The following is a 23,942-nucleotide window of genomic DNA, read 5'->3' on the forward strand; positions in this document are numbered from 1 at the left end:
AGAAACTCGACCTCTATCGTCATGCGAGGCATGGAGGTTGGGACACCTGACCCTTGCCTCCGCCTGAGACATGGAGGTCGGAACACCCGATCTCCGCCATCACACGAGGCGTTAGTCGGGAAAACCCGACATGCGAGAGGAGATCTCGAACATTCTCATGTCGGATGAACTAAACGTCGCATTTTGAACCCCTCTTGCAAGAGCATCGAAACATGCCTTCGGGAAGGACAAATGATAGAGAATATATTAACGACCAATCATCATCTGACACCTAAGCATCACACGAAAGCTATCATGGAAGGAAAAAGTCCAAGTCACCCTTTACCTGTGTTCCCCTGTGGACAACAGTCTAAGGCAGATCATTCGAGACTATCTCCTCGATGTCGCCCACGTGGAGAAAATACCAAAAGGAGACATTGGGGCAATTACAGCTTGTCCCCTCCGAAATCAAATATAAAAACTAACCCCCTCGATGTTGTATTAGGGGGCTCTCTTCAAAAAAAAAAAATAATAACACCAATTAAATCCTCGATGATTAACTTAAACGTCGGAGAGGTGAGAGGTCAAGTAAAAAAAAAATTTCTTCCGACATCAATTTTGGTACATATACCACCTCAAGATCACCTTGAAGATCTCCAATTTGAATCATGTCGTGTTAACTCATATGTCAATCATACTATCGTCACATAAAATGCTTTAGGCCTAAGAAAACCTAATATGATAGTTGAGAAAGAAAATGACATGCATTACAACAAAACAATTCACACATGCTGCAACTGTAGCAACATTTGAAGAAGTCACATCTGCAACCTATGGAAGACTGATCTGATTGTTGAGAAAGGAAAAGGCAGAAACTAGTGGCATGCAACTGGTAACGTACGATAATTATAGTGGCCTATCATGAAGTGGCTCTGTACAGATACATAAAGCATACATACACAGAAACATTATAGTGTGTGAACCCACCATATCGGATCGGTATACAATGTTTCATCTCTATCAAGTAAATCTTCGGTGGCATATACTAACAGTCAGACCTTGTTGATCCTGTACAAGGATGCTGGGGAATGTGGCTGAAAATAATCAAAATATTCATGGTCTCCTGCTGTACATAACAATCTACATCGGCAACAGAAAATCTAGCCCAGCGATGAAGTGGTTGGTCCGCATCATTGTGAAAAGAAAATCATATAGTAAGATTCTCTTGAATGGCAAAAAATGACCCACAGATGTTGCCACCAATGTCTGGGAATGTCTCGTGTCCAGGAAGAGGTTTCACCTTGCCTTTCCTATCGACATCCACTGGATACTTTAGTAGGTGGCCCCTTATTTCAGTAATCTCATTGGCCACGTATTGGCTCCAGTTAAACTGACCGATGTCACGAACTCGCCTCATGCATTCAAGGCTCTCCGGATGGTTAAAACATTCCTCTATAGTTCCAATGTGCTCTGCCCACAGCGACATTCTATAACCAAAAATCTGCATGTTTGACCAGCCACCAATCAAATCGATGACATAATTGATTATCTAAATATACTATCTAGCTTGAAGAAAGGTGTGAAAGCCCCATGTAGACCCAGCAGAAGGTTTAGAAGATGATCTTAAGTTAAAAATGGTGAAGTAGCTGATGAAACAGATTAATTGAAAAACAAAATGCAACCTTCTAAAATTAAATGCCCAGTGAACCAACGGATGATCAATTGTTTTGGTAATGAAATAGGCCTACAGCATGCATAAATGACCGTAAACATTAGAAGAGGTATACTTAACTTAGGGATGTGACAGTGAAACAACTAGATTTAGAATTATAATCCATACCTGTCCACGAGGACTAGAGAGCCTTCTTGCCTGTGTATGCTGAGGTTGGTACGCACCCATTGCAATCTCAGTGTCCCTGGTACCTTCCAAGGACCTCTGGTTGATGTTTGCTGATCCCAGTATCACATACTCATCATCCACTATCATACCCTTTGAGTGCACATAGATCATGAAGCGTCTGTTCTTCTTGGCAAGCGCCTGAAGAAGTTATAACTGCTCTGTTAGATTCTGGATAATTGCTTTCTAACTGATGCAGATTCTATTCAGGAATTAGGAGTACATGCAATTGTCAGCTCTTACAAATATTGAGTTCTATCTATCATCAAATCAGTAGGATTTTATTTCTAAAGATCATGCAACAAAATGGGCCATTATATAATACATTGAGGATGCATTATTCTGTGGGAATTGTGATCCTAACTAGTCTGGTAAACGAACCACTTGATAAAACTTTTCGTATATAATTAGCAAACTAAGATGATCATTAGGCTCTTAAAATTTTTTTAAAAAAGACGATCATTAAGCTAACACATCAAATTCACTGCTTTTACCACTTAATGCCATCAAATAGAACCATGCTTGCAGAGTTGTGAATAGGAAAATATAATCAGCAACATGAACTGTAAGTTTCTGATAAGAATAAAAGCTGGGAGTTACTTGAGGAGAGGTTTCTACATTCCGACTTGAATTGTTTACATCTGGAACTTCACGATTACCAAGGCAAAAGAAGTTCAAATAATCTTGTGGCTCATACGTATTTTCAAGACCAACTTCTTTCAAGGCTGTGTAGATCGTCTCATACATCATTTGCATAGTTTTTTTCTGCAGTGATCAGCAAAAACCATGTCAACAATAACATAAATGCAATTCTCAAGTTAAGGTCAAAAATATCATCACTCGTAACTAAAAACATGGAAAGGATGTAAATACATTTAACATGCAGCTTGAGGAACACCAAAAGATGCATATTGTATACAGCAGAAAAATAAATAAATAAATTGATAATGACATTTCAAACAAAAATATTCCTTTCTTCCTTAGTATATATTATTACTAAGTTACCATTAGAAGGCAAGCCTTCATGCAAGAATAAAGTTCTCCATACTGAGGTGGGTATTATAAATTCAAATTGTTGTTATTGTCTCCACACCCTGGGCAGGCTGTATGCCGCATACATCTGGTTCTCTCAGCCTGGCAATGAGCCATGTGCATTGGATTTTCTTCTATTACCAAACCATTGTTACTTGGTTGATGATATAAGGAATACAAGAAAAGAGAAACATATGATCAAAATCACATATAATTGCCAAGTTTGAAGCAATCCACAATACAACATATGCTTATACAAATACAATTGCTCTTAGATAATCCATTCTTTGCTTAATCATTTGTGGTAAGAAAACTATGTGGTAAGTTGCAAAATATGCACATTCACTTACTAATTCTGCTACCTTGTTTATTAATCATTCACTGGTCATCCTCGTCAGATTAAGGTGAGAATAAAAACTGAGTTTGCAAAATACATTCAACTTTTCAAGAATGTTCATCTGTTAGCCTAGCCATGTGTTGGCATAGCTCAATACCATGCATGCTAAAACCATTTTGGCTGGCACATGCCGACATGCATGACAGCCATGGTTATATACAGGATCATGCTAGGCAATATCAGTCCCATGATTAAATGATAAGAGATCCATCAGTACAATCAAGTAGCAATGAATGTTCAGAAGAACCAATATGGAAACATGTCAAGTGAATTAATGAATGAAATGTTATCAAGAAAAGCATGAGAGAAGCCCTGATATCCATAAAGATCTAATAGCCAAGGGATATCTAGTGAAGAGCTACAATCAACAGTTATTTATATCAATGATAAGCTAAATTTTCCAATCTATATCATATTCTACAAAGAGATAATGGTATACAGAAAAGAAATATGTAGGGCATTCTTATCATAAAGAAAATTCCAGACTAATCTAAAAACATCAGAAAACTAAAAATTCTTATTCTATGGCTAATTTGCACAACCATCATAGGTTTATGATGCACAATCTAATTCAAAGTACATAGATCCTAACCTGCCAAAACAGAATCCTTTGTGTAGGAGCACCAGTTGGATTACCCTCAGGCCACATGGGGATAACAATATATGCAGAGAACCTCTCCTTTGCTCTGATTTTGTTAGCAATTTTAAGAGCAATTTCAATTGGTATCAGATTATTAGCACCTATAAGAGCAAAATTCATTTTACAAGTCAAAGATCACGAAGAAAGGAATCAACATGAAGTTCATAGACAAATTGTCTGCATGGGATCAATACAAGGAATCACAAGGAACTAAAAAGAAATCATCGCCTTTACAAATAGAAGTAAACAATCACAAAAATAAATGAAACAAGAACAGTCATTTACATAAGGATCACACCAATGTAAGGTTTATACATAGTGTTATCCTTAGAAACAGAAAGTTTGTCTCAATGACTTGTGCACAAAGATAATTGATCTAAACAACTGTATAAAGCAATCAACATTATGAAATCATATTTGACATATGTGCTTGTAAAACTAGCAAAGAAGCATATTGAGTTTGACAAGTTTGCATATTCCGATGTGTAGTTGGCAACCTGAAGGTACCAGAATACTGAATTCAAGCAAGATACTAGAAGTTGCACTTAAAAGTCTAGATATTTTGTTCAATTTCTATGCGACATTTTTAGATGCTAAAAGCAAAGACTGAATAGAAATTTGTAAAAAATACAGATAAACAGAGTTTAAAAGAAAAAACTAAAATGCTAAAGTTATCGGTGAAGCCAATACATATTTTCACCCAAAAACTTGGAGATATCTATCAGCAAATGATGATTACCTCAATTCATCATCTAATTCCTCGAGAGACTGACAATAAATTACATCATAATCATAATTAATATTTTTAATATATTGCTTATTAAATTACAAATACAAATTTTGATCATGAAAAATCAGACATGTATAGTGATGACAAAAGAATGTCATGCTTGAATAATGACAAAATCAGTCAGGTACCGCATCACAACATTGTCTAGGTACCCAAATATGTTCCTATGTAATTTTGGAAAAAAAAAAGTATACTCTGGTCTATTGACAAGTTTGGATATTTTCAGAAAGTTTACCACAGTTGGCTGCCTTTGTTTCAGCAAGCAAGGATATTTTCAGAGATTTGATGATATATGATTCTAGTGCTTTTGCAGCATGATCACTAATAAGGACCCCAAAATCCAGAAACATGGAAAAACAAAGGCATGAATTCCAATTTCTCGAAGGACTAATGATCTAACACAAGTAGGCTACATCCAACTTCAAAAGTTTTATGCACACCGATTTTAGCAACTACTATTTTGGAGCCCCGAGCCCCATTGCAAAAACCCTCCATTTCTTCTAAAATTATCAACCGAGAAAAATAACGTCACAAGAAAGTCTACTACAGTCCATACAAAGTTCTGTGGCATCATAAATGCTGGTAGATATTTCATTTAACAAATTAGATAATTGTACCTACTGCAGCATAATTGACAGCTTGATCCTGACTGCTGAGGACCATTTGAAGCATTATAACTAGATGACCGATTACACTTTCACTCCCATTAATTTGTTTTCAATTGAAATCCTTAGCAATCTCAATCAAATCCTTAATAGTTGAATATTGTAACTTACTGATGACAAGTAATTTTAAAACCCATAAGAGAACATATAAAATATCTCATTATATTCAGTGTAAAAAACAGTGCAAAATCAGAAACAAGCTATAAAACAAATTGAAAAAAACAAATTTTATCTAATTAGAATTTTGTAGCAGATTGTAAATTATGTAAATTAATAAGCTTCAGTTCTCTATCAGAATATCCGATGTCTGTTTTAATAAAAGGCAAATAAGTTTGCTTTCTATTGTTGGTGTTGTACAATGTATTCCATGAAATTTGTTTTTGCATATAACAAGGTGTGCTTCTGAATCAAATACTTGATTATAAGTTATGTTGATGCTTACCTAAGTCTTTGTTTGAATCCCAATTAAATGATGATCCCAGGAAGTACTGATTCTCAATGTAAATGAAGTGTTGGGCAGCTCGGATGGCATGAACATAAGCTCTATGGATACTCATGTCAATCAGTACGTTCTTCCCACAAACAAGGTTCTGTTGGACAGAAGTTATCATATTTGTTGTGACAAGATAGCAGGACCGGTAACTATTCAGATTTCAAAGTAAGAGTTTATTTATTGATGAAGACGATATATACCTTTTTAGTAGCATCTCTTGGATCTTTAGGAAAACCTTTCACTGAATTTGAATCAATGGATCGGTAAATCTGAAATTTGAACAAAGGACATGTAAATGTCATTAAACAAATACTCATTTGAAAACTTCAGGAAGTAACTAGCACAATACCACCTGAACATGCCAAGTCTCCGGATCATTATCATTCATGAATAACAAATCATCGACCCTTATAATATCTGGGATTTTTTCAATAATTAGCAATGCATCATCTGATGATTTCTTCAATTTTTTGATCCCATGGTGCTTTGAAGCTTTTAACCAACGCTCCTCAAAATTTTTCAAAACATCATAAGCTGCTGGACCATCAATCTTAGAGTGCAAATCATGCCATGGTTCTCTTGGACCGCTGTCATCAGAATTCTACAAGGAAACAATTGATAGAATAAAATTTATTATCCACACTTACAACAAGCAAAATTATAATAATGTTGCATGGATTAATTGTTCATGTTTCATATTTGGTAAAATAATCAAGAAGTTTAAACATAGGAACAAGAGAAAAACCAGAAGCTTACACTTTTGGAACACTCATGAAAAGCACAAACAAAATCAAGATTCAAGAACTACATAAAACAAAACCAAGAAGCAGCTTAAACTACTCAGGTTTAAGCTGAGATTATGATGGTTTCAAGTGTTGTGTTTTAAATTCCTAAGTCTATATTTCATTTATTTTGACATAATTTTCATGATAAATCATAAAAAAATGATGCTGTATCTTAGATGCCTTTTTGGGTTCTAGTCGATGAGATTAACAATGGTCTAACAGTTATATATAAATTGTAGAGGTACCAACTTGATGTGCTGACAATTCATTGTAGGACAACCAGAATTATAAATGCTTAGCAGTCTCAGCTAAGGTAAAAAAGTAACTTTCTGTTCATTGAGGCACTGCTTCAATTGAGATCACTAGCTTATTGTTGTCTTATCCTCTTTGAAAATGTGCAATCTACCTCTATGTTATTTTCCATGAATAATTGACATAAGAATTATGAATTCTTGGGCTGACTTCTAAGTAGAAATTAGATTTGATGCTGAACCACGTTGGCTTACTCAACATTAAGAGTTCTACTGCTGTTTAAAACTTGCTTATTTTGGACAAGGTTAGGAGAGTTTAATTTCATCCAGGATGATATGTAGGTAGCTTTTAAGGTCTTCATACACATGAATGATGGTGAGGAATTCACTACAAAAAGAGAAAAAGAAATTCAAGCTCTTTCAGAAAAAATTGGGCTTGTCAACGAGAAGCTTTCAAACATGAAGCATAAGCCAATCCATCTTGTTTTTAGCAATAAAAATTAGTAATTATTCATTATTCATAACTTGGGTATCATGATTATGTTGCTTGTTCGTGACTTAGGTGATCAAGATTCGAGTTGTGGAGATAGCATTTCAAATTGGAGTGAAGCTACTATGCTAAAATTCACTCTCCTCAGATGCCACATTGGTGAGAGCCTTGTGCAATGAACCATCTATTTTGTATTGGAACTATGGTCTCTTGTCACAACAACTGAATCATTATAGCTACCTACCAAACCACTTTCCAACAGTACAGTTGCTTTTCCTTTTCCCTTCTTTCAGGTGTTCTAAACTGCTACTGATTATGTAATTTATTAAATTCTGCCTACACAGTATGAACTGCCAATTAGTTTAATAAAATAGCAAAAGAGAAGTCAATCCATATGAGCAAAATAATCAGCAAGATGAAAACTGTTATCAACGTAAAGAATGTTGAGAAGTTACCACAAAATTAGGATTATAATAGTCATCCTTATGCAGTGTTTGCAGTGTCCTGAACAAAGAATGTTTAGGAGTGTCATATCGCCCGCCACATAAATCAAGCCCTCCAACAAATGCAATTATTTTTCTTTTGCCATTACCAGCATCAGCATCCACAATCACTTGTTTCTGATGATGAGTATAGATAGTTCCTGTTTCCTGATATCAAGGAAAGTAAAATCAGTATCTCTACATAATATGTTCAGAGAGGCCACAATATCTTTTATTCTTCGTGTGAGACAATTATGCAAATTCGTAGAACATTCAATTGATTCATAAGTCTTCTACAAAATATTTGTGGCACAACATTTGTAGTTGAGCCATGCCAAAATTTGCCATCTCTTGCTATGATATACCAACATATGACCAGGCCAGTTTTTTAACTATGCCACAAACAGAGATGTGCTGACACACACCGCACGTCACGTGAAAAAAGATGTAGCATAACCCCATTCGACAAAACAGCAAGCCATGACTAAAATCATATTTTCAATAGTTTACATTTGCCAAATGCTTGGAGTAAGAAATAATATGAATGATTTGGGAGCTATATGTACACCAAGCACAACAGAGTGACAAAAATAGACCTGACAATAACAATTTCCATGCAATGATCAAGGAAAATAAATCAATGACGGGTAGGAACCTGCTGTTTTACAATGCTGTGTCTTTTACCAGCTGAGCGAGGACAAAGCAGCACCTGCACTGAAGAGTGCTTGAAAAAACGACGAGTCTCCTCATCACGGGTTCCCATTATGCCATTCTGCATATGCCACTCTTGTGAGAAAAAGATCAAGTGATTTTTAATAAAAACCTACAGAAGCTAGAGCACCATAACAGATCACAATGGGAGTTTGAAAGTCAACTAATTGGCAAGAAACAAAAAAGATCTGACGATACACATATTAAACATAGCATCAGTATACATGATCCTTTGCTCCAAACCATCATCATACACAAGAAACAAGATTCCAACATAAGCTTATCTGAATGAGAAACTAAATGTCCAGAAGGTTGCAGTTCCAGTTGATTAAATCAGAAAAGATAATATCTTTCTTTGAAACAAAATTAAAAGAAAGAGAATATGTAACCTCACTATTATGCATACAGCCTCACAATTGAAAACCATGGAAATTTTCCTGCAATTACAGAATTTCCTATGAGTGTCAAACTATTAGGTTAAGGTTTAACTCTTAATGAAAGTAACTGTTATGCAAAGATTCAAAGAAAAGTTTTCATATATGATTTTGAAATCAATTTTCTTGAAACTGAAAAAAAACAATATGAAGATTAATTACATTAGTCAAAGACAAAGATTAATAAGGGTAGTGGTCCATCGACGTGGACAGAAATATGGAAGCTGAAGGCACGTTCAAGAGTCTGATTTTGCCAGGAGTCATGAAGAAGATAGTTGACACATAAGAAAGAGGTCGTAGTCATACAAATATATTTCTTATTATGTTGTAGAGCAGAATATGAACCTATTAGGATACCATTGTTATATAAACCTCACAAGTGCTTGTTTCTGGCTATAACATATTAATCATCTATTAATAAATAGTACCTGAAATGCTTTAACACTTAGAAATTTTTCAATAAGAAGGCTGCCTTCCATGTTATGTTTGGTGGTTCTCGACTCACTGAGTAGTCAATGCTCTACAAGCTTTAAACTCAACATCTATAGGATTTGAGAAGCATCAAAGTGCCTAAAAGATCTACCTAAAGATGCAGACAGCAGGCAAAATCCTGGAGTAATGCAAATGAAGGAAACAAAATGGACAGTATGATGTCCAATCAACTGCACAAAATTGTCATGAAAAGCATGTGTTTTCTTTTCTGCAAAGTGCCATGGTTGTAAGATTGTATTCAAAATTAATCAGAGGATATCAATCAGAAGAACAAATGAAGCATACAACTTATGTAGACATAAGGCAACTTATAGGAAACAGAATGGATCTTACTGTTCGAAAGCCCAGGATGTTCCTAGATGTCGGATCATCCCATACTAGAAGAAGCACTCTCACTCCTTCCTGTGATTTAGATCTCAGTAGATCCCCAAGGATAGGAGATGACAAACCGTCAGGACCTCTTACGAGCTGGACTGTGTGAAAAACTGACCAACCAACAATGTATATCAAACGGCGAGCCTGGCTTATTGCATTGAAGATGTCATGCCAACACTTGCCATGTTCGTAATGCATCCCATTTCCCAGCCTTAGGTCCGGAAGACAACCATCAGGCACATGAGCATCCTGATAAAGCGTGACCTTCCCACCTTTTCTGAGAGGAAAATAGGTATCAGGCACGCCACAGTAGTGAGGACCAGCGCCAACTCCTTGATGGTAAATGCTGAGCCTCTCCATTGGTATATACTGTATCGATAACCTCAAGACACAGCCAGGCTTGCATTGCTTCCCGTTGGGACCCAGAATTTGGTAAGCCCCTTCCACCTTCTGACCGGAGTAGATCTGCTCTGCTGGGATCGAAACCACGCCGATGAGCTGCGCTCCGACAACGTCGCTGTCCTTGACCACGAACTGCACTTCGGCGGCATGATGCGCTACCGGAACATTGAAATGCTGCATCCAGACAGGGTTCTCGCTGTTACTCAACACATATGTCCTACCAATAGCCGCACCAGACACTGTTATGGTCACGTACGGGTCGCTGGTTATCGAGGTCATCTGCTCCACCTTGCCGGTTATGGTGCCCGTAATCCGAGGACCAAGAAGGTCTCCCAAGGTCTTGGAGAACAAGTCCATGTTGGGGAGGTTCTTGGCGTCCATCACCCAGATGTCGAGGTTCCCATGAAGCAGCAGAACCTTCAGCGACGCCCGGCCTTTCGACGGCGACGTTCCAACGAACGGCACGATCGCCCCGTGCTGCGACACGCCGAAGGAAGCCGCCGCCGGCGCGGAGACCGGCGTATAAGGCGAGAAACCCCCGGAGGAAGAGGACTGGTGCTGGTAACAGTCAACACCCGGGCGGTGATGCGACGAAACCGAGCCCGGGGGCGCGCCGGGGGACTGATCGGAGAGGCGGACGTTCGCGAGGAGATCGTCAATGGGGTAGATCGACGAGGAGGAGGAGGAGATGGAGGATTGAGCGGAGAGGACAGCATGCTCGGATGGCTCATGGTGGGAGGAGGAAGCGGTGTGGTGGAAGCCGGAGGAATTGGGGTCGTAGGGAAGAGAGTGGGGGTAGATGTAAGGGTGGGGGTTGTTCTGGGGAGTGCAGTAGGGATCGTAAGAATAGATCGGCGGGGCGACCGAAGGGGGCGGAGGAGGAGGGTAGGACGACGACGGCGGTGGAAGGTAGTGGAAGGAGCCGGAGTGGTTGAATTGCGGTTGCGGGTCTTGTGGGGACGGGAAGGAGTTGGAAGGGTAGAGATAAGGCGGTGGAGGTTGGTACGGGCTTTGGTATGGGTTGGGGACGGGAGGAGGTGGAGAAGGATGATTTGGGTAGCCGTACGGAGAGTAAGGATACGGATTATCCATCGACTTCTTCTTCCTCTGCTTCTCCCACCACGCAGTGCTCTGCTGCTCCGGCTTCTTGATCGCTTTCTTGGGCCAGAAGAAACAGGGCGAGGAGACGCCGGTCTGAATCAATTTACGCGTGAGGAAGAAGCAAGAGGAAAGTCGGTGGCTGAGAAGATGGCGTGAGTTTACCTTCTCCTCCTCGAGAAGAAGGGAAGGTGGGAAGGCACGACGAATTGGAGTTGGTCTTGAACGCGATGATCTTTATTCATCCGCACGCCGCCACGACGGCCGAGAAAGCCCGGGTGCGATGTCCGAATCGGCAGGGCGGAGTCGCCCACGCCTTCACCCGGCGATCACGACTTTTCGCCAATCAAGAACCGACAAGAAAAAGCCGTCGGGTGAATCGATTCGCCGAGAACAGTGGCAAATGTTTACGTGGCCTTAACCAGACGAGAGTCAGAAGACGGATGTTTACCGACGGATGCTACTTACCGTAGTCATCCTAATATCTATATTTTGGATTTTTTTTAAAAAAAATATTTTCTTTTTTTATTTTTTTAAATAATATTTTTATTTAAAAATACCTAAAATATTCTTTACAAGTTTTTTCATTAATTTTTTATCATTTTTTATTATTATAATATTTTTTATTTAACTCATTTATATTAATTTTTAATAATATTTATAGTATTTTTTTATTAATTAACTAAAAATATTATTAATATTATTAAAAATACTATAAGTGATTTTATACATGTCTCTTTAGTTGTCATTACTTATTAATAATTATAATATTATATTTTTAAATTTATAATTAATTTGATTAAGGTTAGAAGTCTATTTATATCATTTATAGTATTTTCAAGTAAATTTTAAAGTATTTTTATTATGATGGCCAAAGCATTGTAACAAGTCAAAACATTGGTGAAAATATTTTTAAGAAGTAATTTAAGTATTTTTTAAACAAAAGTTACTATTTAAAAATAAAATGAGATATACTAATTGAAAAATATTCTAAATGTAGATATTTTCTATAGAAATCGTCCTACTTAAATCAATATACTCTCTGGGGTCCGCAATTCCTATACATGTCTCTATTATATGACACGTGGTTAGCACGAGTTCACTGTGCACGCAGATGGGATGACAAGCTGGAGAGCGTCCGGTGGATCGATGCAGAGAGTGGTTACGATGAACGTGAAGGGTTGATATATATTGTACGAAAAGATGGGCAGATTGATTAAAGGCACGGTAGGACCAAGCCCACGTGTTCGCTGGTTGTTGCTCTCATTTCAACGTCGTGATATGGACACACCCATTGTGCCAAGAACATAAATTAAATTATATCTCATTTAGAACCTTTCAGTTTTGGGATAAAATAATATTATCAAGAAAATTAATATCATACTACAGTGAAAGACAATAGGATTGATTGAAAATAATCTTAGAGAGGAGGAAAAAAAACCTTCCTATGATTGATAAATGTCTACTGATGTAACCATCACCCATATCAATAAAATGGATTAATTATGGCATCAGATCGTATATCGTCATATGTTATATCGATTATTCATATCCACGTTCTATAATCTTCGCCAAAACGTTAATAGAAATCCCTAGCCATCTATTGCCATGTTACTGTGACAGGACTGCGAACTGTAGCGTCGTCACCTACCCATGCCAACTCCCCAAAAGCAGAACCATGACCACCTACAGTAGAAAACGTCACCATGTACCTCATCTTCTGCCCGACCTTGTTGAAGGTCAACACCTTCGGCTTCACCGTAATCCTCACGCCCTGCGGCTCGCGTACATTCACTGTGTATCCGCACGGCGCCTGCCCCACGTTGGTCACCGTCCTTGTGTGTGTCAGAGTAGCTTTCTTTCTCCCACTGTCAAATAGCACCGAGAACGAAGGATAATTCAAGTCCCGTGCTCGAATGATCTTGTTCTTGGGGCAGTTGTACTTCTTCCCCGCGAAAGTTGCCAGTTGCTGGGGAGTGTACTTCAAGCTACAGAGATAGTTGAGGTAGTCATCTGGGGCAATGTCATAGATCAGGCCTGGTTTGGAAGCTTTCTCTGGGTCGACATGACCGGATCCCAGAACGAATGGCGTCGCCGGCAGTCCAGTGCTCACGTCAATGATAGAAGCATTTTGGCTGTCTACAGAAAAAGCAGTGGTCATCAGTGCTGATCTTATGGCGGCCGGAGACCAATCGGGGTGCAATGATTTGAGGAGTGCCGCAAGCCCGCTTACGTGTGGGCAAGACATGGAGGTGCCGGAGATTATGTTGAAGTTAACCCTCCTTTGATCGCTGTCGACAAGAGAAGGGCTCACAGAAGGTGGCCATGCCGCTAATATGGCCACGCCTGGTGCCGTAACGTCGGGCTTTATGATGTCTGGTCCGACCAAGCTCGGCCCTCGCGACGAGAATGCAGCCATCATTGGCGCAGTTTTGCCATAAACCGTGCCCTGGAAGGTGATCATGGCAGTAGGCGTCTTCGACGAAGCGATGTAGCTTTTGATGGCCGTGGTGGCGGCAGCCCCTAAAGATGAGGCGGGCAGAACATGTAGATCGGCGAATAGCTCTTCTCCTTGCTCTTCGGAGTTCAACAAGAGCATCGCAACGCCTCCTGCGAGCTTAACTTGCTCGCCCTTCTCCGTCCGGCTGATGAGGCCTCGATCACAGAGGACCATCTTTCCCATCACACGCTTCGACGAGAGGGAACCGGCAATGCAGAACCGGGCCCCTCGCCCGCCGGCGGTGTCACCGTAGACGATCGGTACAAGTTCCGTAGGCTTCCCCGCGTAAAGAGACGCACCTTCGAAAGTACGGCCATCGCCGAGCTTCACTGAAGTCGGAAACCGTCGGTCGAGGTAGCTCGCAGCGACTGTCATGATCCACGGGGCAGTGTTGCTCACGGTGGACTCGTAAGGGCCTGAGTTACCGGCCGAGCAGGAGATGAACACGCCTTTGCGGACAGCCCCAAAGGCAGCAATGGCGACGCTGTCGGAGTAGTACTCTCGAGATCCACCGCCAAGGGAGAGAGACAGAACGTCGACCCCGTCCGCCACCGCTCGATCCACTGCAGCTAGTATGTCCGAACTGGCACAACCTGAGTTCCAGCATGCTTTATAGGCTGCAACTCTAGCAGTATACCTCATCCCTTTCGCTGAGCCCTTGGCGTTGCCAAGAAGACTTGCACCGGCGACGATGTTGCCGGCCGCAGTGGAAGCAGTGTGGGTGCCATGCCCTTGCGAGTCCCTAGCCGACCGGTACTCGCTAGTCTCGTTTATCCTGCTCCCGACGGCCTGATAACCTTTCCAAAAGGCCCGGGCGCCGACGAGCTTCCTGTTGCAGTTGCTGGCGGAAAAGCCTCTGCCGGCCTCACAAGCGCCTCTCCATCGACTGAGGTTGACGCCGGAATAACCGGTGTCGCTGAAGCTAGCATGTTCCGGCCAAATTCCAGTGTCGATCACACCGACGACGATGTCGGAAGCTAAGTTGCGCGAGCTCCAGAGGCCTTTGCCAGGGTTTAGGCCTAAGAAGTCCGGGCTGTGCGTGGTATGGAGATGGATCAACTCGTCAGGGTAGGCCGTGAGGACTCCATCGAGCTGTCGAAGGGACTCCGCTTGTTTGGCCGACAGTGTGGCAGCAAACCCGGAGAGGGCAGTGTCGTAGACGTATAGTAGCTGAGGTGCTGGTTCTGCTTCTCCCTCTCCGCGCGAAAGCGAGAGGGAGTCGAGCATGGCTTGGGGCCATCTGGTGGCTCCACCGAGGGAGTCGTCGAGAGCTGCGATCTCGGTGGCATCCATGTGGACTATGTAAGTCCGTCCCTTCATCGAGGTGTATGCGTATGGATGTACTTGCGCCATCAGAAACTGCACAACCATCAGCATCAGGGATAAAGACGGGACCATTTCGCCTGCAAATAGACTAAATATCAGTTCTGAAGGTCCACATGTTGATCTACGCGACGGCAGCTCAAGTAGAATTTTCACCATAAACAAGAGGGTGAAGTTGGCATAGACTAATCGTGCACAGATTATGTAAACTAAAGATAGAAGTCACGATGCTCATCTCAAGTAGTTGGGCATCTCAATCTCCACCAACAAGAAGAAGAACTAATGCTAAGTATTCCAATTGTCAAACCTGTCTTCTGGAACAACATGCAAATATATAACTCAGACCTTCCATAGAATATCTCTAGGGCACAAACAAATTGGGACAGTGCATACCTGCTCGCAGGGACAGAGGGGGGAAAGCGTTCGGGTCAGGATCACCAAAACAGAGCAGAGGAGACACTTAAATAGAGAGAAAGAGGAAAAGATCACGGAGATTAATGATGATACGAATGAAGCAAAGCGATGATGCTCGGTGCCATGCTACCAACAAAGAGATTCGATCCCATGCCGATGCATAGGCGTGCACTGTCGCTGGTCCAGTCCATGGGAGGGACTCCGCGGCACTCGTCTTCGCGCACAAGCAAAGAGCGGTCTCGCCTGTTGCTGCGATGGGAAGGGAAATGATAGCGCGAGCCCATGCCGTGCGTGGGTGGAGGATTTGGGTGTTTCGATCATGGCCGGCCCTGCTCGAGCAGTTGCCGCACCATGCAGTGTGGTGTGAGTGGGAGAGCACATGCAGTTGCTGCACGGCTGTGCAGGGAGAATGTGACGAGGATGAGTCTGGGGGCGATCAAATCGTGGAGCAACATGTAGCGAGTTCTACGGAGAGCTTGGAAAAGGCTGCCGATCATTTCAAGAATGGGGCAGACTATGAAAAGAGGACATAATTGCTGCGGCAACAATTTCAAGAATGTGTGCTACGACAGATAGGTCATCATTTGTCGTCAACGAAGTTGAGTCGTAGTGCTCGTACCGCTGACAATAAATAATAACTGAAGTCAAAAGTAGGATCCATTATACCTCAACTCTTTTACCGGGCATATTATAAACTTCAACATCATCCATTATCTTAAACAGGCCTTTTGGGACTCATATTAAAGGTAAAAAGGTGTCATCATATTGGTTCACCTAACAAAAAGAAGTCATTAACGTTGATCAGTTCGATTGATCCAGACCCTGCTGAAAACGTCAAACTCTTTAGATGTCACTTGTACATAGATCGAAATTATAAATGATTTTTTGATCCAATTTATCATACGTTAACACGAGATATATAAGTATAGATATAAGTAGTCAAAAAGATAATCCTTTTTTTTATTATATTAAAAATATTTTTTATATTTATCGTAAAAAGATAAAATATTTAATGAAATATTCTATGATATATTATTAGAGTTCAACGTTTTAGTCTTGAACAATTCTACGTATACGAGTGAGTTCAGACCACAATGTTATTAACATTGTACTCAGCATATCTATCTCAACCCTATAACTCAGCTTGTTGGCCTCAACATTTGTCACCGTTGTATTCACCGTCACTCAAGTGACATTAGCAATACAATGTCACATGAATGACATTAGTCAAGTAATCCCAACCTCGATTATAAAATTGATGATTCCAATTGTGTCCAATTTATAATCGAAATCAAATCAGTTTGTTTTGCTTTCGAATTAAAATCATTTATTTAATTTTTTATTTTTAAAAAAATTAAAATATCCTTTAGTTAGTCATTTATTAAAATGATGGAAGGGGTAAATTCATTATTTGAAGGGGTGTTTAGTTTTTTTTTTTTTTTTTATCTGATTCACAATCAAACTAGAATTGTTGATTTCAGTTTCGATTCTAAATTTCAAGAATCGAAACCTAAATCCCAAAACTCAAAACTCAATCAGTTCAAATCGAAAACACCAAATCGTTGATGTAGTTCAAATAGGCATGACCCGAAATCTGGAATCGACTATTTTAGGTCCGGCTCCATTTTGATTCGGTATTCGAGTCTGGTTTAAGCTCCTTTATTTTTTTTAATTTTAATTTTTTATAAGATAATTTAAAGTAGCAAAAATTAATAATCTTATTTCAAAATTTTGATTAAAAAAAGACACTTTGAAAAGTCATATGTTTTCATATACATAATAATAAAAAAATAAATACATAAAAAAATATTTCTTATAATTTGGTCAATCGAACCCGAATTATCGGCTATAGTTTCGACTGAAATTCTATGTGGTTGCAATCGAAATCGAATCGTCCAAATCTGATTCCACTTTAATTCTGAATAGATAAGCTGCAGGTCGATCTAATTACAATTTAAATATGTTTTGGTTCAAATTGAAACATAAATATACATATAATTTGATTCGGTTCTAATTTTTGATTAATTTTGTTCTCATTCGAGACTCGTTCTAATCTAACCATAATTCACATGTACCGAAGGTGACTAGACTTAGTCTTTACACAGTCACTCTTGGCATCCAAGCCCAGTTGGATGATGTAAACTCGCAGTTCGTTGGTAGTCTCGCTACACAAGACAATAGAGGGATTTGAGAAGCTTGGAACGAAAGCGAGCACAAAACACAACTCGATGCGATTAGCTGAGCGTATATATATATATATATATATATATATATATATATATATATATATATATATATATATATATATATATATATATATATATATAGCTTTTGAAACCACAGTTGCAACTTTGTCCTGCACGAAATATATTACATTGTTCAGAAATTACCCCATTGAAAGTCTAATTGAAGGCCTCCAAAATCCTTCATCCTACTTTCGTTTTATATTTGGATCATTTATTTTTGATGAATAACTAAAGAGAATCATAAAATTGATTTAAACATGCCAAGCAAAGCTTGAGATGTGAAATGGGAAGGCAATGGAAACCTTCGGAAGAAGACTGCATGGTGTTCGAATTTGAGGTATTTGTTGCCAAATTAGGGATAGTGCTGAATAAATAGGAAAGTTGAACTGTTTTATCAGGTCATCATTTGCATGCATCGAAAGGAGCTAAGGATAAGAATTGTTGATAACATGCATTAATTGACTAACATTATTGAAATTTCTAAATCGATCCGAATAATATAATAATCAATCCAAATTTCTTATTGAAGTGATCACAGATGCAAAATATTTTATAGAGACAAATCCATGTCACACAAAATTTAAAATAAGGTATGCAATATCGTACTGTATTGATGTTTCGAGGTTGGTTCAGTACGGTATGGTACCGACGTACCAAGCGGTACACCAGGATGTACCGAACAGTACACCAAAATTTATCGAGCTATTTCCTCTTACTGTAGCACTGTGGTACTCTACAGTGTACCATTGTAGTACGGTCCGTCTGGTAATGGACGGTTCACGTACCGATATATCATTGGACCGGTACATACCGTCTGTATCGAACGATACCATTCGAAATTGTATATCATGATTTAAAATATTATATATTTTTTGTTTGGAGAGGAAATCATATTGCAATAAAAAAGAGAGTTACAAACTGTCCACATCAATTACGTAAAAACTATATTGCAATCAAGAATATGCAGCTCCAATGTAGGAATGAATATATTAAGAAACAGTATATTAGAACTACAATTGTCTCCATCATAATCGTAGGAAACATGGCAATGCATTATCATGATTCTCAACCATAAATTATTAGAATATATATATTTTACATTTATTTTCGATCGATAAGCTCATATATTTTCTCTTATTTTATAATATTTGCGTATATATTTCACATACAATGCTAATGAAAATTTAAGGTTGTCATATGTCATTTCATTCTTTTTTTTTTGTCACTCAATCTTTCGCTCCTTCTCCTCCAAAGTTACATCATAATCAAAAATATAATATTTGGATTCATCAAACTCAAAGTCTTAATCCAATTTTGCAACAAAGTATTGCAACTCATGCAACTCGAAGAAATTCACCTTATGCAACAAAGTCTTGTCACTTATTGCTCGCTCGCTGTCTTATGTTCTTCTTCAATAGTGTAAGGTGAGTTGAAGATCACAACAAGATTCCATTTCAATGCCCTTCATTTTAAATCAAGGAGTTTACTATTTAGAGTTTTTTTTTACTATCCATAACTCTTTTATTACTCATAGTCTCTTTAAAAATTAATAAAAAAAATATCTTACTATTCATAATTTCTCTAATTTTATTTTACTCTTATCTTCTTTTTTTTTCCTTCTCACAGTCCTTGCCTATGTACCTTACTATCTTCGACTCACGGTCCTTGCCTACGTACCTTACTATCTTCGACTTTCTCCATCGCTTGTGCACTATACTAAACAATTTATAAATACTTGAAATATAATATCTTCTATGTTAATATAACTGAATATCTTCTGGGGCATTATAAAATACATATAATCCTAAAATTATTAAATCATTATATAAACATAAAAAAAATATTTCTCTTATCATCATCTTCCATCTTTAGTTCGTCCCATTTTATTATTTATCTTTCTTTCATCATTTTACGTTAACTTTGACAATTAGGAGGATGAGAAGACGAAAAAAAAGAAAGAAAATGAGTTTTAAGTAAAAAAACTATAAAGATTTTATTAAAACTAAATTATAGATTGAGAAGATATACATCTATTTACAAAGACATAAGTTAAGAAAATTTAAGGTTCTTAATATGAAATTATAAATAACAAGATGAGGATTGTATGTAATATTCTAAATTAATTACTTTACCAACACAAGAACCCATTTTCGAACTTTGTGGAGCTGAAATGAGTTCTTTTTTATCAATTGGAATGAAAATGAGTCCATTAAATGGCACAGATGATTTGATCTGATGAGTCAAACTCTTAGTTTTCTTCATGCATGAATTTTCAATAATTCTCAATCTAATTATTAATTATTTTATTTATCTATCCCCACGAGAGAAGTATCATATTTTATTAGTTTATATGGTTGACTTATTCCGAATCAACAATAAAGAATCAGTCTATCCAAAAGGCTCGGTGACAAGTGATCTTTCAAACATCTCATCTAATTTTTGGTGTTGGAGTTATTTTTGCTGACACAGAACTCGTCGTGCTTCCTCTTAAGGTATTCCAGGGAAATGAACATCGCAACTCAAGAAATAAGGCCGAAGAATATACATCAGAACGTTGTAATTAATATTTTTGCTAGCAGAGCAAACTAACTGCGTTCATCTTCTATATCCAGCATCGTAATGCTTCCATGGTGCACGCATCTTCTTCCCAGATTTCCATTAACCCTCTCCTCCGCCTTTTTTCGGTGCAGGCGTTGCTGCCTCAAACACGGAAGGAATGTATCCATTTCGAGAAAGAAAATGCTAAAAAAGGTAATAAATACAAAATACCATTCATGAGAAGATTCCGTTCCCATCCCTACGCCGCCGGTGCTACTGCCCCCGGAACCGCTGGAGCACCCCCTTCACTGCCACGTCGAAGGCGTCCTGCATGCCCTCGCCCAGCCCTTCCTCTGCTGCGGCGTAAAGCAGCCTCGGTATCATCTCCACCACCCTCTCCCTCATCTTGCGCGCCCTCTTCTCCCCTATCCCCTCCAATACCTCCTTCACGCTCACCGTCCCGTTCTTCACCTCCCGGCTGTCGATGAACACCGACCACTCCCCCTCCCTCTCCTCTCCGGACCCCGGCAGGTACCATTCGTATTGCCCGTACGCGCTTCGCCGCCAGAACACCACCGGCACCGCCCCGACCAGCATGCAGTCGAACATGGACCGCCGGGTGTAGCTGTCGCCTTTTGGCTGTAGGCAGAACGTCGAGTCCAGGAACAGGCGCATCGCCGCCGCGCTCCGGTTCTGGCGCCGCACCTTCCACCAGTCCAGCGACCGGCACTTGCCCTTCCCCGCTCTCTTGCACTCCTTAAATAAGAAATTCCGGAAGTCGTCCTTCACCTGCGGCCGAGGCGCCCCCGCGAAGCCGAACAGAGTCGACCGGTTCCTGTTCAGCACGAATCGCTGCCACTGTCGGACCTCGGCGGCGGTACGCGGGTGGAACCCCGTCGGATACGGTACTCCGACGTCCTTGTTATCCGATGGGTTGCGCTCGATGATGAGGCGGGTCACCTTCTCCATCCCGGCCATGTTGAGGAAGCTTCCGCCCCAGCCGTCGTTCCCCGACCGGTGGAAGTCCCACGAGATCCGTCCCAGCGTGATGAAGTGATCCGATCCGTTGGATTGCTTCCAGGGGGACTGCTCCTTGATCCAGCGTAGGAGAAGCGCGGAGTCACGATCTCGTGAGGCGGCGTCCCCGGACCAGAGGTGCTTGCCGACGGAGAGGCCTGCGTAGAAGGGTATGTAGAAGGCTGCGGCGGCGGAAGGGTCCACAGTGCGGCACCGGTGTGCAAGAATGCGGCGATGGAAGATGAGCTCCAAGGAGAATTGGTCGGTGGAGTACCAGTAGGGGAGCAGGTTGGCGGGGACAACTCCGGCGAGTTCACCAGCAGGAGGACCGAAACCGCCGTTGGAGAGAGCGACGCAGAGGGACTGCCACGGGTTGAGTTCGTCGCAGGCAGCGAGGACGTCGGCGTTGAAGGCTGTCGGGAGGTCGTAGACGAAGATGAGGCCGGAGGAGCACGAGTCCGTGACGGTATTAGCGGAAGGAGGTGGAGGAGGCCGAGAGGAGTTATCCGGGCGGGGTAGGAGGAGGCGTGGGGAGGAGAGGTTGCGGGCGTAAAGAAAGAAACGTAGTGGGACGAGAAGGAAGCAAACGACGGTCAGGAGTTGACAGCAGGGGAGGAAGGCAGGGGACTTGAGAGGAGGATGATGTGGCGAGCAGGCGGCGCCGGAAGGCGGTGGCAGCAGCTTTTTGGTCTCCTTGAGGTTGGATTCCTGCGGCCGAGACTCCATTAAGATAGTAGGAGGTTGTAAGTTACCAGAAATTGTGCTATGAGGACTCGTCCCGACGACTTGAGAGAGCGAAAGAGAGAGACGGAGAAGTGGGCAATGCGCGTTTGCGTGGTTTATATGGGAGAAGGTGCATCCCTTACGTGCTTGGTGATGAGGAGTTCCTACGTGTCTTTGTTTACTCTCAATACTAAGAGGCAGGCAGAGAGGATTTGGGCATTAGATGGAGTATAAGCCGGACAGGGGTGGGGGGAGATGTTAGGACGGTATTAAATGTTAGTGCAGAGCTGTGATGGGTTTCGCTTCCGATGGAGAACACGGCGTTTCCTTTTTAGGCCATCAAGTTGGACGATTTGCTTCCTAAATATACAAAGTTATCACCTTACCTTTGTTTTCTTATTTTTACGATAAATACGACTAATTAACCATCCAATATTAATAGAATATTGAATAACATCATTTATTTCATCGTTCAAAGCTTAGAAAATAATGTATTAAACTAATATTTTGTTTTTATTTTTTTGTTGTTTGTCCTTCCAAATTCCAAATAATAATATACTCTAACATTCATATAGAAAATATATTTATTGAAATATTCGAGTTGATCAAAAATAGACACCACAAAGGAAAAGACCTAAATGACCTATCACTCACTTGCTTGCATGGATAAGAGTCAAGCAATAGCCAATATAAATTATCTCCCTATGGAATATTCACAAGAATATTTAGGGGCGGCTCGAGTTTGTTACAAATTGTCTCCTTGTGGAATATTCCTATAAATATTTTGTAAGAGTCTAATCGAATTTTACATCAGATAAAAGCCTTAGTCATCAGCATATGAGGGTTGTGTACACTGAGGGAATATACAGAATGTAAGTACTAGTGAGTCCCATGGGAGGGATTTGATCATGCGGAGGTATGATCAAAGCGGTTGGAAAGTTGGATTGTTCTAGAACCCATATTCGCTTAAGGGAGCTCGACAAGTCAAAGGATAAGGGAACCATAGTACACATCTTGGCGTGCTCAATTATCTAATCTACTATTTGGCTATGATCTTCTAGGCTATGTCGATGCCTCTCTTCATTGTCCACCGGCGATGCTCAACATCCCAAGCGCACCCAGTCCAGTACCAAATCCGGACCACAAATTATGGTTACGCTAGGATTGTCTCATCCTTTAAGCTATTCAAGCCTCGGTCGCTGGATCCCTTGCCCCACTCATTTTTTCATATAACACCACTGTCGAAGCTTGGTGCATGTTGCAAACCACCCTAACCAATCATTCCCGCACTCGCATGCTTATTCTCTTGTCTAGCCTCATGACGATAAAACAAGAGGGAAGTATTGTTGCTGATTATCTACATAACATAAGGATTATCATCGATAACTTAGCCTTGATAGGTCATTCCCTCAGTGATGAAGAAGTTACTATCCATACCCTCAATGACCGAGGAGACGAGTACAAGGAATTGGCAACAGCAATACGTGCACGTGATTCACCAGTGTCATTTGAAGAACTCTATGACAAGTTGACTAACTATGAGATATATCTCAAACATGAGGACAAGTTGCCAAGACCATTCATCACAGCTCAAGTCAGTAAAAAATCTAAGAAGAAGAGCAACTGATATAACAAATCTATCAACAAAGGTTTGGCCAGCATTCCTGCACTTGTGGGCTCCAAACAAACCTCCCCTCCTCAATATTTCAATTACAATCATTAAGGCGACTACTTCAATTATCCTCAACCCTGGCGTCTTGATCATACA

The 23,942-nt window shown here is 40.3% G+C and overlaps 3 protein-coding genes across 4 annotated transcripts; all 3 read right to left on the reverse strand.

Annotated features, from left to right (window-relative positions):
- Positions 1 to 858: 858 nt before the first annotated feature.
- Positions 859 to 11,785, reverse strand: LOC135645290 (phospholipase D gamma 1-like). Of its 2 annotated transcripts, XM_065163535.1 has the most exons (11): positions 11,579 to 11,785; positions 9,872 to 11,509; positions 8,557 to 8,673; positions 7,875 to 8,069; positions 6,246 to 6,494; positions 6,094 to 6,162; positions 5,843 to 5,990; positions 3,898 to 4,046; positions 2,477 to 2,641; positions 1,820 to 2,017; positions 859 to 1,480 (listed from the first exon to the last, which is right to left on the reverse strand). In XM_065163535.1, exons 2-11 carry the CDS (start codon positions 11,405 to 11,407, stop codon positions 1,187 to 1,189), a joined length of 3,120 nt encoding a protein of 1,039 aa, XP_065019607.1. In that variant the 5' UTR covers positions 11,408 to 11,509; positions 11,579 to 11,785; the 3' UTR covers positions 859 to 1,186. The 2 variants fall into 2 exon arrangements, with proteins under 2 accessions (XP_065019607.1, XP_065019605.1); XM_065163533.1 differs by having other exon boundaries at positions 9,872 to 11,785.
- A 1,114-nt stretch (positions 11,786 to 12,899) lies between these two features.
- Positions 12,900 to 16,030, reverse strand: LOC103993200 (subtilisin-like protease SBT1.1). The gene is made up of 2 exons (XM_009413168.3): positions 15,630 to 16,030; positions 12,900 to 15,316 (listed from the first exon to the last, which is right to left on the reverse strand). The coding sequence occupies exon 2, from the start codon at positions 15,309 to 15,311 to the stop codon at positions 13,014 to 13,016; it is 2,298 nt and encodes a 765-aa protein (XP_009411443.2). The 5' UTR covers positions 15,312 to 15,316; positions 15,630 to 16,030; the 3' UTR covers positions 12,900 to 13,013.
- A 4,408-nt stretch (positions 16,031 to 20,438) lies between these two features.
- On the reverse strand, positions 20,439 to 22,397 carry LOC135644443 (xyloglucan galactosyltransferase XLT2-like). Its single transcript, XM_065162003.1, has 2 exons — positions 20,666 to 22,397; positions 20,439 to 20,592 (listed from the first exon to the last, which is right to left on the reverse strand). Exon 1 carries the CDS (start codon positions 22,175 to 22,177, stop codon positions 20,708 to 20,710), a length of 1,470 nt encoding a protein of 489 aa, XP_065018075.1. The 5' UTR covers positions 22,178 to 22,397; the 3' UTR covers positions 20,439 to 20,592; positions 20,666 to 20,707.
- Positions 22,398 to 23,942: the final 1,545 nt, after the last annotated feature.

Source organism: Musa acuminata, chromosome BXJ3-8, assembly GCF_036884655.1.
Source record: "Musa acuminata AAA Group cultivar baxijiao chromosome BXJ3-8, Cavendish_Baxijiao_AAA, whole genome shotgun sequence".
NCBI lineage: Eukaryota > Viridiplantae > Streptophyta > Magnoliopsida > Zingiberales > Musaceae > Musa > Musa acuminata.

Bases quoted from the DNA above. Each gene is read 5' to 3' on its own strand.
- LOC135645290 (XM_065163535.1), bottom strand. From the start codon at position 11,407: ATGGATAATCCGTATCCTTACTCTCCGTACGGCTACCCAAATCATCCT. The intron at 6,163-6,245 runs GTGGTATTGTGC...TTCAAATTTCAG, and splicing joins CGGAGACTTGGCATGTTCAG to ATTTACCGATCCATTGATTC. The intron at 1,481-1,819 runs GTATGGATTATA...TCAAACATGCAG, and splicing joins TCTCTAGTCCTCGTGGACAG to ATTTTTGGTTATAGAATGTC.
- LOC135644443 (XM_065162003.1), bottom strand. From the start codon at position 22,177: ATGGAGTCTCGGCCGCAGGAATCCAACCTCAAGGAGACCAAAAAGCTG.
- LOC103993200 (XM_009413168.3), bottom strand. From the start codon at position 15,311: ATGGTCCCGTCTTTATCCCTGATGCTGATGGTTGTGCAGTTTCTGATG.